General features: G+C 40.2%; 2 protein-coding genes across 2 annotated transcripts; both read left to right on the top strand.

Moving 5' to 3' along the window:
• Nucleotides 1-254: 254 nt before the first annotated feature.
• mplkip (M-phase specific PLK1 interacting protein) lies at nucleotides 255-2,047 on the top strand. The gene is made up of 2 exons (XM_088305064.1): nucleotides 255-676; nucleotides 1,504-2,047. The coding sequence occupies exons 1-2, from the start codon at nucleotides 353-355 to the stop codon at nucleotides 1,612-1,614; spliced, it is 435 nt and encodes a 144-aa protein (XP_088161190.1). The 5' UTR covers nucleotides 255-352; the 3' UTR covers nucleotides 1,615-2,047.
• A 549-nt stretch (nucleotides 2,048-2,596) lies between these two features.
• On the top strand, nucleotides 2,597-6,026 carry ly6pge (lymphocyte antigen 6 family member pge). Its single transcript, XM_088305197.1, has 3 exons — nucleotides 2,597-3,097; nucleotides 3,877-3,993; nucleotides 4,975-6,026. The coding sequence occupies exons 1-3, from the start codon at nucleotides 3,037-3,039 to the stop codon at nucleotides 5,151-5,153; spliced, it is 357 nt and encodes a 118-aa protein (XP_088161323.1). The 5' UTR covers nucleotides 2,597-3,036; the 3' UTR covers nucleotides 5,154-6,026.
• Nucleotides 6,027-11,488: the final 5,462 nt, after the last annotated feature.

The raw sequence follows: 11,488 nt of genomic DNA on the forward strand, positions 1-11,488 counted from the left end.
TGTGTCGCACAATTCACACATCTACCTATCGAAGTTGAAATTATATGATGATCCCACTTCAAAGGATACTGCATGTCTCCAGTCTATTTATTTAAACCTCATCCCTGAATAGCCTGGCTCACTTGACCGTTGAAAAATTATTGTGTATTTGTAAATCTATTCATATTTTATTTTATATTACGCCATGTGATCCTGAAAGCCATACAAGAGGAAAAATAGCTGAGAGCGGAATGACCGCTAGGTAGCGCTGCAGTAATAAAATCAGAACACTTGATTTCCGGTTCCGGTTCATTTCCGTTCCGTTTTATTGTGGTCGCATATCTCAAGCGTTTTGAGTCAAATTTAAACCGAAATGGATCAAACTCCGGCCAGATCTCAGTGGAATGAAACGTTTCCTTCTCCGCCTTCCGGTTGGAGTCGCACACCCTACAGAGGCGCCGGATACCGCGGTGGTCCTCCTGCCAGGGGCTACCACGCTTACTCGCCCAATTCTTCGACGTATTCCCCTGGTTTTAACCGTGGGCACCGGGGAGGTTCGCCAGGAAGGTCCGGTGGTGGAAGACGGGGCTTCGGTGGGTCTCCGGCTATGTACGGCAGCGGTGGCATCAGTTTCGGGGAGAAGCAAAGAAGGGGGAACAGTTTCGGGAGGCCAATGAACTTCAGTCCACCTGTGCAGGTAAGATATTAAACGGTTGCCAGCGTCCAAAGAACAAAAAACAGTTGATTAACTTCAAAATTGTAGGAGACGAGCCACCTTTTTCCGGGTGGCTTTACTGTAGAGACGAGAAGTGAAGCCACCGGCGACCATCTTACGTTGCCTCTCGCTAAGCCCTCCTGTCTTAAATAAATCGAGTTTCCGCGGCGTTTTTTGCAGTATTTTCAGTATTTACTGTGGAAATGCCCGCACGCTTGTCACGCGACTGCCTAGAAGTCTAGTGGAAGCGTTACATGCATATTTCCGAAATGAAGATTATATACTCGGTATAGTCAATGCAAACAGCGAAGAGCCTCTCATAACTCCATACATATAGGAATCCTAGCGTAAAACACGCACTAATAAGTGTTTTTAACGAAAAAGTAAATCGGCTTGGGAGCCATTTCTGCTTGAGAAAACATTAAACTTTTTTTGTACTGTATTTATATAAGGCAGGGCTGCCCAACACCTTCACTTACCACTTTCATACACCTCCCCCACGTACTATGAATGTTGACATGTGCCCCCCCCCCCCTGGGGCACTATCTCGGTACGGTTCTGTCCTCGACCCTCCAACCTTATTCATTAAAATTGTACCCATCCGACCCATTGAAAAAAAAAAAAAAAGATCCCAAAAAATGGGCATCCGGAGGGCCAGACCGTTCCGCCCCCCGGGACGGACTGCCCAGCTCTGGCCTTTTGTACTGTCCTAAATTAAAATTAAAATTCATGAGCATTAAATGCAGAAATCCAGCAAAAATGTGGGTGATTAAAGTGTTGACCTACTTTTTTTGTTGTTTTTTTTCCAGCGAGAGTCTTCTGGTGCGATCGAGAGGTACTTTAGTCCATCCATGTTGGAGGATCCCTGGGCAGCACTGCAGCCAAAGCACACCGAGACATCGACCAACAGCAATCCATAAACGGGATCAATATCACATAACGGGAGTTAGCTGGGAGGTCCCAGGTTAATGTAACAATCATTCGGTTTGACTGGATGTACATAAAGGGTCCTGTGCAAGTGCAACTGTTTTGGGAATTTTTCACATTGTTTGGGGTTAACAAGGGTTATGAAAACATTACAGGCCTCCTTGGAAATTCTTGTTAGTCTGAGAAGCGATTAGTTGATTTGATGTTTGTATTGTATATAAAGCGCAGTTAATGCATATATTTAGTATTTTTTATTTTTTTGTAATGTTGTTAGTCTTTTCCTAATGCAAAAACAGGTCGGTTGGAGGTTAGTGCAATTAGGCATTGTAATACCATATAAAGAGTAAATTTATGCATGGTGTCTTTGGACAGAAAAATCATGTATTTGCAATAGACACAATTATTATTAAATTGATGAAAACGAAACATTTTTCTTTGCATGGATGTTGTTTGTATGCAGTAGTAGAACCTACATTTTCTATACAGTACAATATTGGGTGTGTCTGCTTGTCAACAATGTACAGCAGGGGTGCTCACACTTTTTCAGCATGCAAGCTACTTATAAATAATAATAATAATGCCTTTATTAGTCCCACAATGGGGAAATTCGAGATTCGCACCCAGGCCTCCTGGGGAGACTGGGTCCTGAACGCGGCGCCTTAGACCCTAAGGCGCCGTGTTCAGAACCCAGTCTCCCCAGGAGGCCTGGGTTCGAATCTCGAATTTCCCCATTGTGGGACTAATAAAGGGAATATTATTATTATTATTAAAATGACCAAGGCAAAATAATCTACCTAATATAAAAATGTATATATATATGTGTATATATATATATATATATATAATAAAACGAGGGCTTAAAAATTGGAGGTAACCGACTCGCTCGCTTGTTGTGCTGCACTTAGCACTGTTGTTTGCGCATGCGTGGTGACCTATGTGTCACAAAAAAAATCAGGTGTCATCTGACTGGGTGCCCTGTATCAATCACATGACGGATAATGATAGGCTGACGTCTATTTTTTTAATGTCATGCGATCTACCGATCGCAATCGACGTAATGAGCACCCCTGATCTGCAAGGTCTTGGATTTTCCTCTCTTTAGTGGTGAGCCACAGTTGAGAGAATGATAAAGTCGCTACCTCACACACCGAGGAAGGGTGCGTGAGGACGGCTTTCGAGGAAAAATGAGCGAGCAGCACGATGCAACTCTTGCTGCACTACGTTGTCCGTTTGAGGAGATATTGTAACTCGGACCGTTACGACATAGGGGCCCATATTGAGGGTCTGCTAATCTGCCCAAGACAATATTAGCTTGTCTGACAGATCAGATTAAGTTTCGTAAATCGGTGTTGGGGGTGGATTCTTTGGGGGACAAACAAGCTGCTTTTCATCTTGAGATCAGGACAAGTCGCACCATGAGAGCTGTGCTGTCCTGTTTATTGATCTTGCTTTGTGTGGTCCTGCTGTCATCAAATGGTAAGAAGAATTTATTACAATCTATCATGCGTTATTCTTTCCACCCTTGAGGTTGTTGTTGAATCTTCTTGTTGATTTAGCTATAATGATTTTTTTCAACACGCTTTTTCTTTCTTTTTTTTTCCATTTTGCGATTAATCTGATTTTATTTTCTTTAATCTCTCAGGATCATGAAAAAGTCCAAGATGCCCTTCACCGTATACAATTTCTATTTGAGATTTAAGGGGTTAATAATAACTAACAATAGACTATATATAATAAAAGCACAGTCAGATTTTCTCATTTTGTTTCAGTTTCGGTCTTGTCTGTCAACTGGCATGCCATCCCAGAATCTAATCCCTTAATAGGACTGCAAACTAATGCTTTTATCGTGTGTGCAGAGAACTTGTGTTTAGGGGATTGATTGGAGTCAGCATGGGGCATGCATATGCCAAGTATAACATCCGCACTACACGACGAGTGACTCATCTTCACACTTAAAACACTCCCTGGGCGCAAGATATACTCCTTCAAATATGACCTGGAGTATCCTGTTTTTTCTTTGCTACGCGTTGGCATTCGGCAGTCATAGAGCCGTGTTTCCCAACCTCAACCGATCAAGGCTCCCGTTTTAAGATGTGTACTGTAAGAAAAATCTTGCCAAACAAAAATGTCACAAGAATTCTAAATATATAAATAACGATCTGGTCGAAATTCAAAGTTGCACGACTTATATTCTGTTGTATGAATGTTTCACGTACCTTCGGACATCTCCTCACTTCTGTTTGTGTTTTCCTCAGGTGCGGCGCTCCAATGTTACACCTGTATGGGCTCCAATAATGAAGACTGCAACCGTCAAGGCTCCCGAACGTGTCCCAGCTACTCTGACGCCTGTGCTGTGGTGGAGGGCCAGAACAGTGAGTCCAACACTGACTGTGTTTCAGCTTTCAAAAAACATATTTGGATTTGCATATGTATTCTTATTACATATTTCGAGATTTGTTTTTCCAAATGGAGTGCCTAGTCCAAACTGAATTCACATCGGCAGGAGTCGAGAAATTTCAATTACAGCTATAAAAAAATGAAGCGATTTTTTTTCTTTTTAAATATGACTTCTCTACGGTAGAGTGACTTCAAAATGTATCATTTTTGCCATGAATCATAGAAAAAGTCTCCAAAACCTTGTTCAAATGCTTGTTTTTTGTGAGACAAAAAAAAACCAAGTCAAAGATATATAATTACACACTCTTTCCCACCGTTAAAGCATTCCTCACACCTAAAACATGGCGACGTACACACGTGAAAAGTTTCAACAAAATGTAATCAACTGGAAATTATTTTCGAGAATTTCATCTTGTGCTTATTTTTCGATAAACTATTTCCAGAACAGTACACCACTTGGATGTGCTGTACATTTTTTAAATACATGTTACGCTTGAATTGTGTTTTGTTCAAACAAGTAAAGTAATTGGGGTTTAATAAATTTTGTGTTTTTGGTGTGGATGAGAGGGGTAAAACTATATCCTTTTTTTTGCACATTATCGCTTCAAACGGGGTACGCACAAATGGCCTATTGTATCATTTCCGCGTCCATTAATTCCTTAAATCTGATCAAATTCACTTTTGTCTCTACAAGATTATATTTACCAATTATCCTGTAGTGTGGTTGATGTGATTATTCATATTATTTTTAATCCTCGCCCTCCCCAATGCATCAAAAATGGGTGTGGCCGATCATCATAACTGGCAAAACTTTCACGATCCTGCTCATCAACGCTCTCCTTATTCTAATTCCTAATTCTCCTTTTTAAACGAATACTGCCGTATTGCTGACTTTCTGTTTGTGGGCCAATAAACACCACGTGACATTTGACATCATCCAATTTGTCTGTTGGCAGGTGGGGTGATGAAGTCGTGCTCCTACAAGTCCTTCTGCAGCCAAGCTAACAGTCAAAGCTACAGAGTTCACTGCTGCTACAGCAGCGACTGCAACTTCACAAACGCCGCCGACACACTGCACACACTCGGCTACTTGTTGATGATTTTAACTTTGTTATGCCACAGCTTTCTCAGGTAGACCAGAAACAAAGTATCTCAACTACGATTGCAGCTCAAGTATTCTCTTCAACAGACTCGCTGCCACGGAAACATATTGATGTGTTCTTGGTAAATTACTTAGCATCGAGTTGTTTGAAATGTTCCTGGTTGGATCATGCACACCACATCAGATGAAGGACATTGAGAAGATTTCACGGGGCCCTGGTTTGTGATGTCTTTTCTCAAAACAATAAGATGAGGAGTGCGGATACAATTTGTACTAATCATTTCTTTCCACTGGAATTGAAGAGAAAACAAAAGTGAAGAGCCAGAGCGTTCGCCATCGTCTGCTTGACAGGCGCTGCTACAAAAAAAAAGTGTGAGCAGAAGTCGCTTGGTGACTTGCCGTTACATCATCGGCCTCGTGTCGTTTGATGAGCTATTTGGGAATGTGGTGAGAAAGTCGTGAGCACAAACTGCAAATCCACATAAGCCTTTAACCTGCTATAACCAGGTGTGCTGCACGGATGCCGCTTTTACAGCCAGTGAGAGTAATACTCTTAGATACTTTACATACACAGGACAAGCAAGTACTGCATATGCATCCTCTGCCTTCATCGAGATCTGTTAGTCACTCAACAAGGCGTCAGATGCAAGTCCTCTGTTACATATTCTACTAAACAGAATTGACAGTATACCATTATTCACTCTAACAGTCCTGCTGGATGATTTTTGAATTACACGTCCATAATTCTATATAATAATAATAATAAATCTCTAATCTCGTTGCACACTTGAGTACAATGACAATAAAGGGATTTCTAATTCCAAATTCTAATTCTAATAATTCAATGGCCAATAAATGCAATTTATAGCAAGTGTTGCCGTGTTCATGTTTGCAATGTTAACATGAATAAACATGTTTATGAACAATTATTAATGCGTCCTTATTTCATTATAATTATCGTGAGGACAAGAAGCTAACATAATAGATGGGTAGATATTTCTCAATGTTGTGCTGTTTGGGTCAAATGCATTTATTCCAGATCAACACTCAAATTTAATCCGCCATACGTAATTGTAAAATGTTTTGGATTCCCGCAAGTGAACATTAATAGCTGGATTGTGTTTTCATTGAACGTTCCAAACCAAATTTGGTGAACGTATTGAAAGAAAAATACTTTTCTCTTTTGCTTTGTCTCATTAGTTGTGAATGAATGCAAGAGACGTGCATTTTGCAATCATGTAGTTTTACTTAATGACCACAAGAAGTCAGTCTAACCCCACTTAACTTCCACACACGCGCTCCCTCCATCTTCCCTTTGATTTCTAAGAACAACTGACATTGTGTCTTTAACTGCAGTCAGGCCAGCCTCCACTCGCAAAAAACAAAGTCAAGCCAGCCGCCACTCTTATTTTCAATACTGTAAACACGGTGCATTACGGTAATGTGCCGAAAGCGCTTGTTGATGGCCACCTTCAAAATAAAAGCTATCAAACTCAAGTATGCACGTCAGTGGTTTTGATTTAAAAATAAAATATCGAAATTTGACCAGTACACCTGATTTAAAAAATTCATTAAAAATAATGTTTTTGTTATCCCGCAACCAAACCGATACTGAGGCACACTTCGCCACCCCAGGTATGCAACCAAGGTACTTTCATCAAACTCTGATGTGCCATTTCAAAATAAAACGCAGAAGATGTTAGGGTTAGGGGTTAGGGTTAGGGGTTAAGGTTAGGGTTAGGGTTAGGGTTAGGGTTAGGGTTAGGGTTAGGGCTAGGGTTAGGGTTTGGGGTTAGGATTAGGGTTAGGGTCATCAGATTTTCATGAAAGTACCTTGGTTGGATACCAGGGGTGGCCTAGTTTGCCCCAGTACCGGTCTGGTTGCGGGATAACAAAAACTTTATTTTTAATGAATTTTTGAATTTGTGTGTACAGGTCAAATTTTGATATTTTTTTTATTTTATTTTCAAATGCCTCATTGGATTTTGATGAAAGTACCTTGGTTGGATACCTGGGGTGGCCTAGTTTGCCCCAGTACCGGTCTGGTTGCGGGATAGTAAAAACTTTATTTTTAATGAATTTTCAAATTTGGGTGTACTGGTCAAATTTCGATATTTTTTCTTCCTTTTATTTTGAAATGCCACATCAGATTTTGATGAAAGTACCTTGGTTGGATACCAGGGGTGGCCTAGTTTGCCCCAGTATCGGTCTGGATGCGGGGTAACGAAAACTTAATTTTGATTTTTTTTTTTTTTTTAATTTGTTGTAATGTCAGCCATTGGTGCACAGTTAACATTCATTTCTCTTTCTATCGCAATTCATAAAATTTCTTGGTGCAATTCTGAGTCAGTTTGCATTCCCCCTGGGTGAAAAGACAAGTTTAATCACATTGTTTTCAATCAAAACCACTGACGTGCATACTTGAGTTTGATAGCTTTTATTTTGAAGGTGGCCATCAACAAGCGCTTTCGGCACATTACCGTAATGCACAGTATTGAAAATGAGAGTGGCGGCTGGTTTGACTTCGTTTTTTGCGAATCGAGATTGGCCTGACTGCAGTTGTCTTCAGGGCGGTACGGTGGGGCGACTGGTTCGCACAAAAACCTCCCAATGCGGAGGTCGTGGTTTCGATTGCGGCTCCGGCCTTCCTGCGTGGAGTTTGCATGTTCTCCTTGTATCTGCGTGGGTTTCTTCAGGGTACTCTGGTTTCCCTCCACATTCCAAAAACATGCATGGCAGGTTAAATAAGCGCTCTAAAAATTTTATTTTTTTTAATTTTATTTTTCTTAAATTTTGCAATCAGATTTCAGCCTCGAATTTGCTCTGGTCCTTCAGAATCTGTAGCGATGGCCAATGTAACTTAAAAGGATATAAAACATTTGGCCTTTTTTTTTTTTAACCAATCAGATTTAAACGTTGTCTTCACAGGCCTGGCGAGCTGCCCCTCGATCATGTCACCATATTTCTGATTGGACAGGACAAGGACAATAAGATCCTAACAGCCAAAAGTAACAAATACAAATGCACACACACACAACAGAAATTACACAAATGTTGACATAACAACAACAACAGCAACTACGGTTTGCAAATGTCTCAAAGATCTTTCAAGTAAAAAATCCAGATTCTCTATATTTGTTTTAATCCAGACCTAAACAACAAACCATCCATTTTTTTTCTACAATTTTTAATTTCATTGTTTATTTCAGCCATGTAACTTCTCCGATGTCATATAACTTTTGAACTTTGCTATGTTGAGTGAAAATCAATAACTTCAATAAATTAACTTTTTCCTAATAATATAATTATGTTTACAACAGTCCTCAAGCATCACAGAAGCTTCAGTATGTCAAGTTTTCAACATAAAACCACATTTTCAACATTTTGGCAAACACAAAACAAAAACAAGTATGTCAAGGACTCGGATTATGAGATACAAAGTCATAAAAAAAAACATTCATCAGACCCTACCAAACTCCAAATCTTTACCAATTTCTTTGTAGGCATAAAAAATATATACAACTTGAATTTTAAAATATCAGGTTTCCTCTCTCTCTCCCTTTCTCTCGGTTCTAAAATGAGTTAAAATGTTCATTGGCATCCAGTCAGTTAACGTGACAATAAACTCTTTGGTTTAATATTAATTCAGGCACACGACACAACAGCAGCGAGCTTCTCTCATTCCAATTCAAGCAGAGGCCAGTGGTCTGTCAGCGACGTCCTGAAACATTTCCAAGCTAGAAAAAAAAAAACGCAGCAACTGTATAAATTCCAACTAGGATGCCGGGGTGTTGTTCTTCTATTAATGGGAGTTTTAATGCCCCCAAAATGGAAGAAATGCCCAATATATGGGGGAGAGTATTCGAGGTTGAAGACAGTGATGGCATCGTGATTTACTGGGCTGAAATGTGTGCAGGTAGCGGATGTTCGATTGTCATTCAGTGATGTTGACGGAAGTCAATCGTTGTCTGCTTCGATGTCACCACCTGCGACTGACTGGTGACCGATTCAAAGTTTATTTCGCCTTTTGCCCAAAGTTTGCTGCGATAGGCTTTGGCTCCTCATGACCCTGAACAATAAAAGCAGTAAAAAATTTAAAAAAATTCAAGGCGGGCCTTCTCAATTTAAAGGCAGAACTGTAAATCCAGTAATGTCCAAAGCACATGAATGAATTGAAGCGTAAGTGCGGTTATAATGTCAGTCAGCGTCCCCCCCCCCCACCCCCGTACAGTTCGTCTTCTAAGCAAAGGTCATCATCATAACGTTTCTATTGGAATGGGTTTTATCCCCAAATCACAGGCACTCAACGACATTCTCACCACAAATCCCGCCACCTGGCCTTTAAGGAAAGAATTGGAAAAATAAAAGCCACGCATTTCATCTTTCTGCCACCACTTTATAGACTTGGAATGCACGGCCAGTTTGCGATAACGAGCTGGTGTCAAATAGTAAATACTGGCAAGATCCAATTATAAACAACGCATATTTGACGCAGTTCCCATGAAGACAATCTTACAAGAATGACACAGACGGATTTCTTCTCCTTTACTACGCAAAGAAATTAACTTAGTGAAAACCCATTTAAAAAAATAAAAAAAAACAAAAAAAACAAGCCACTGTGTGTCTTTGCAATATGCACTCCCGCCATAAACTACTTAAAGACTTCTATGCTGGCCATGTACCTTTAAATCATTAAGCGGCCCCGACGTGCAAAGTGACAGCCAACAAGTGGTGGCAAACACTCCAATTCCAATTCGAATGCCTTTGGAGGGGGGGGGCAAACCCAACATGCTTTGGGGGGCATTAAGAGCGTGTGAGACGATGGCCATGTTTACAAGCGTCCAGGACCCGGCTGGCCGGCCCGAGTTCATCCAACGGTCACTGGTTCTGAGGTCCCCGGGTCTTGGGTCTTTTTGAAAAAGATCTGTGAAGCAGAATTAAAGTGATCTACCTCCGGACTCCGGACGAAGGCGCAGAAAGGCTTTTTAGTCTGTGAAATGAGGAAGAGGAGAAACACAGAGAGAAAGGGATGAGAGGAAAGAAAGGGGGGCAGGAGGGGGGGGGCATAATGACGAGAGGAGAGGAAGAATTGTGTTTAATGAGTGTGTTTGCCTGCCTGAGCTACTTTGAAACAGAACTAACTGGCCCACCTTCTGTGAGGCCAGCCGGCTCCAGGGCAGAGACAAAGTGAACCTGTGTACACTCCGCAGAGGGGGGACTTCCTTAAACAATGTCAAATGAAGTTCTCGTTTTTGGAAAACATTGGTGAGAACATATACAATTTAAAGATAGATTTTATTTTATTTTATTTTTTTATGAACTCACTCACTCTCATTGACGGGTATAGAAGCCAAAAAGTGCATTTTTTTTTGTTCATTTTATCTCGGCTCGCAGTGAAAGAGTTTTAACAAAGCTTGGTCTTTCCAGAAGTGTAACCTAACAACTTCTTTGATCAATCTGCAGAACATTTGAACAAATTAAGAAATCCATTTTAAGAATAACAATAAATATAATAATGCATTCAATAAAATGACACCAACAATGATATCGAGTGTTTGATGTTTACTATTTTTTTAAAATCCTTTGTAAGTTCCAGTCCGTGGGTTGTTTTGCATTTGCACGCGTGGCTGTGAATACTTTCATGCAGACGTTCCAGCACGATCCAAATCAAGCGACTGTTTAGAATAGAATCACAAATGTCCGAGGCCCATGAAGTAGTGGCAGCAGCACCAAAAATTGAGAAATACGATTAAAAGACACTTTTTTTTAATTATTATTGTCTTTATAATTGAGTTTTTTTTTTTCCATCACAAAGGTGCCATGTGGCTGGTGACATTTATGTAAGCTTTCAGATATTAAATACATATCCCTTTATTGTGCTTTGGAAAGGTGAAGCTTATGGATTGTCTCTTGTGACAAAAGTGTTGATATATATATATCTATATATATATATATATATATATTTTATTTTTCAGTCACCAATCCCCAAGCCCCTTAAGCTTGCTACTCAGGAGCATTTCTTAATTAAACCTTTATTTATGTATTTGATTGGTTTATGAGGAGATGAAGTCTGATATCTCATATAAGGACTCGGAAGGTTTAAGTCCTGAGGGAATTTCTAGGTATTTCTAATGTGGACATCAGACCCAGTGAGAGCTGCACTTTTTGTCTGTCTAAGCCGGAGGCTTAAGATAAGATAAGAGGTCCTTTATTAGTCCCACAATGGGGAAAAACATGGATGAGGTGAGCCAGTTGTCATGCGAATAGATGGAAACTAATCAGATGAGCCTCGTTTCACACAAGGGGGTAAAACTAGCAAGGAGATTGTGGGATTACATTGATAAAACAAGTAATTCGATATTTTTGTA

This window comes from Idiotropiscis lumnitzeri, chromosome 9, assembly GCF_059441095.1.
Source record: "Idiotropiscis lumnitzeri isolate Australia: NSW breed Sydney's pygmy pipehorse chromosome 9, RoL_Ilum_1.0, whole genome shotgun sequence".
Classification (NCBI taxonomy): Eukaryota; Metazoa; Chordata; class Actinopteri; order Syngnathiformes; family Syngnathidae; genus Idiotropiscis; species Idiotropiscis lumnitzeri.

What these genes read in the sequence shown, in the direction of transcription:
- ly6pge (XM_088305197.1), top strand. Translation starts at nt 3,037, where the DNA reads ATGAGAGCTGTGCTGTCCTGTTTATTGATCTTGCTTTGTGTGGTCCTG. An exon ending in GGTCCTGCTGTCATCAAATG is followed by an intron (nt 3,098 to 3,876) that starts GTAAGAAGAATT and finishes TGTTTTCCTCAG; the next exon opens with GTGCGGCGCTCCAATGTTAC. An exon ending in TGTGGTGGAGGGCCAGAACA is followed by an intron (nt 3,994 to 4,974) that starts GTGAGTCCAACA and finishes GTCTGTTGGCAG; the next exon opens with GTGGGGTGATGAAGTCGTGC.
- mplkip (XM_088305064.1), top strand. Translation starts at nt 353, where the DNA reads ATGGATCAAACTCCGGCCAGATCTCAGTGGAATGAAACGTTTCCTTCT. An exon ending in ACTTCAGTCCACCTGTGCAG is followed by an intron (nt 677 to 1,503) that starts GTAAGATATTAA and finishes TTTTTTTTCCAG; the next exon opens with CGAGAGTCTTCTGGTGCGAT.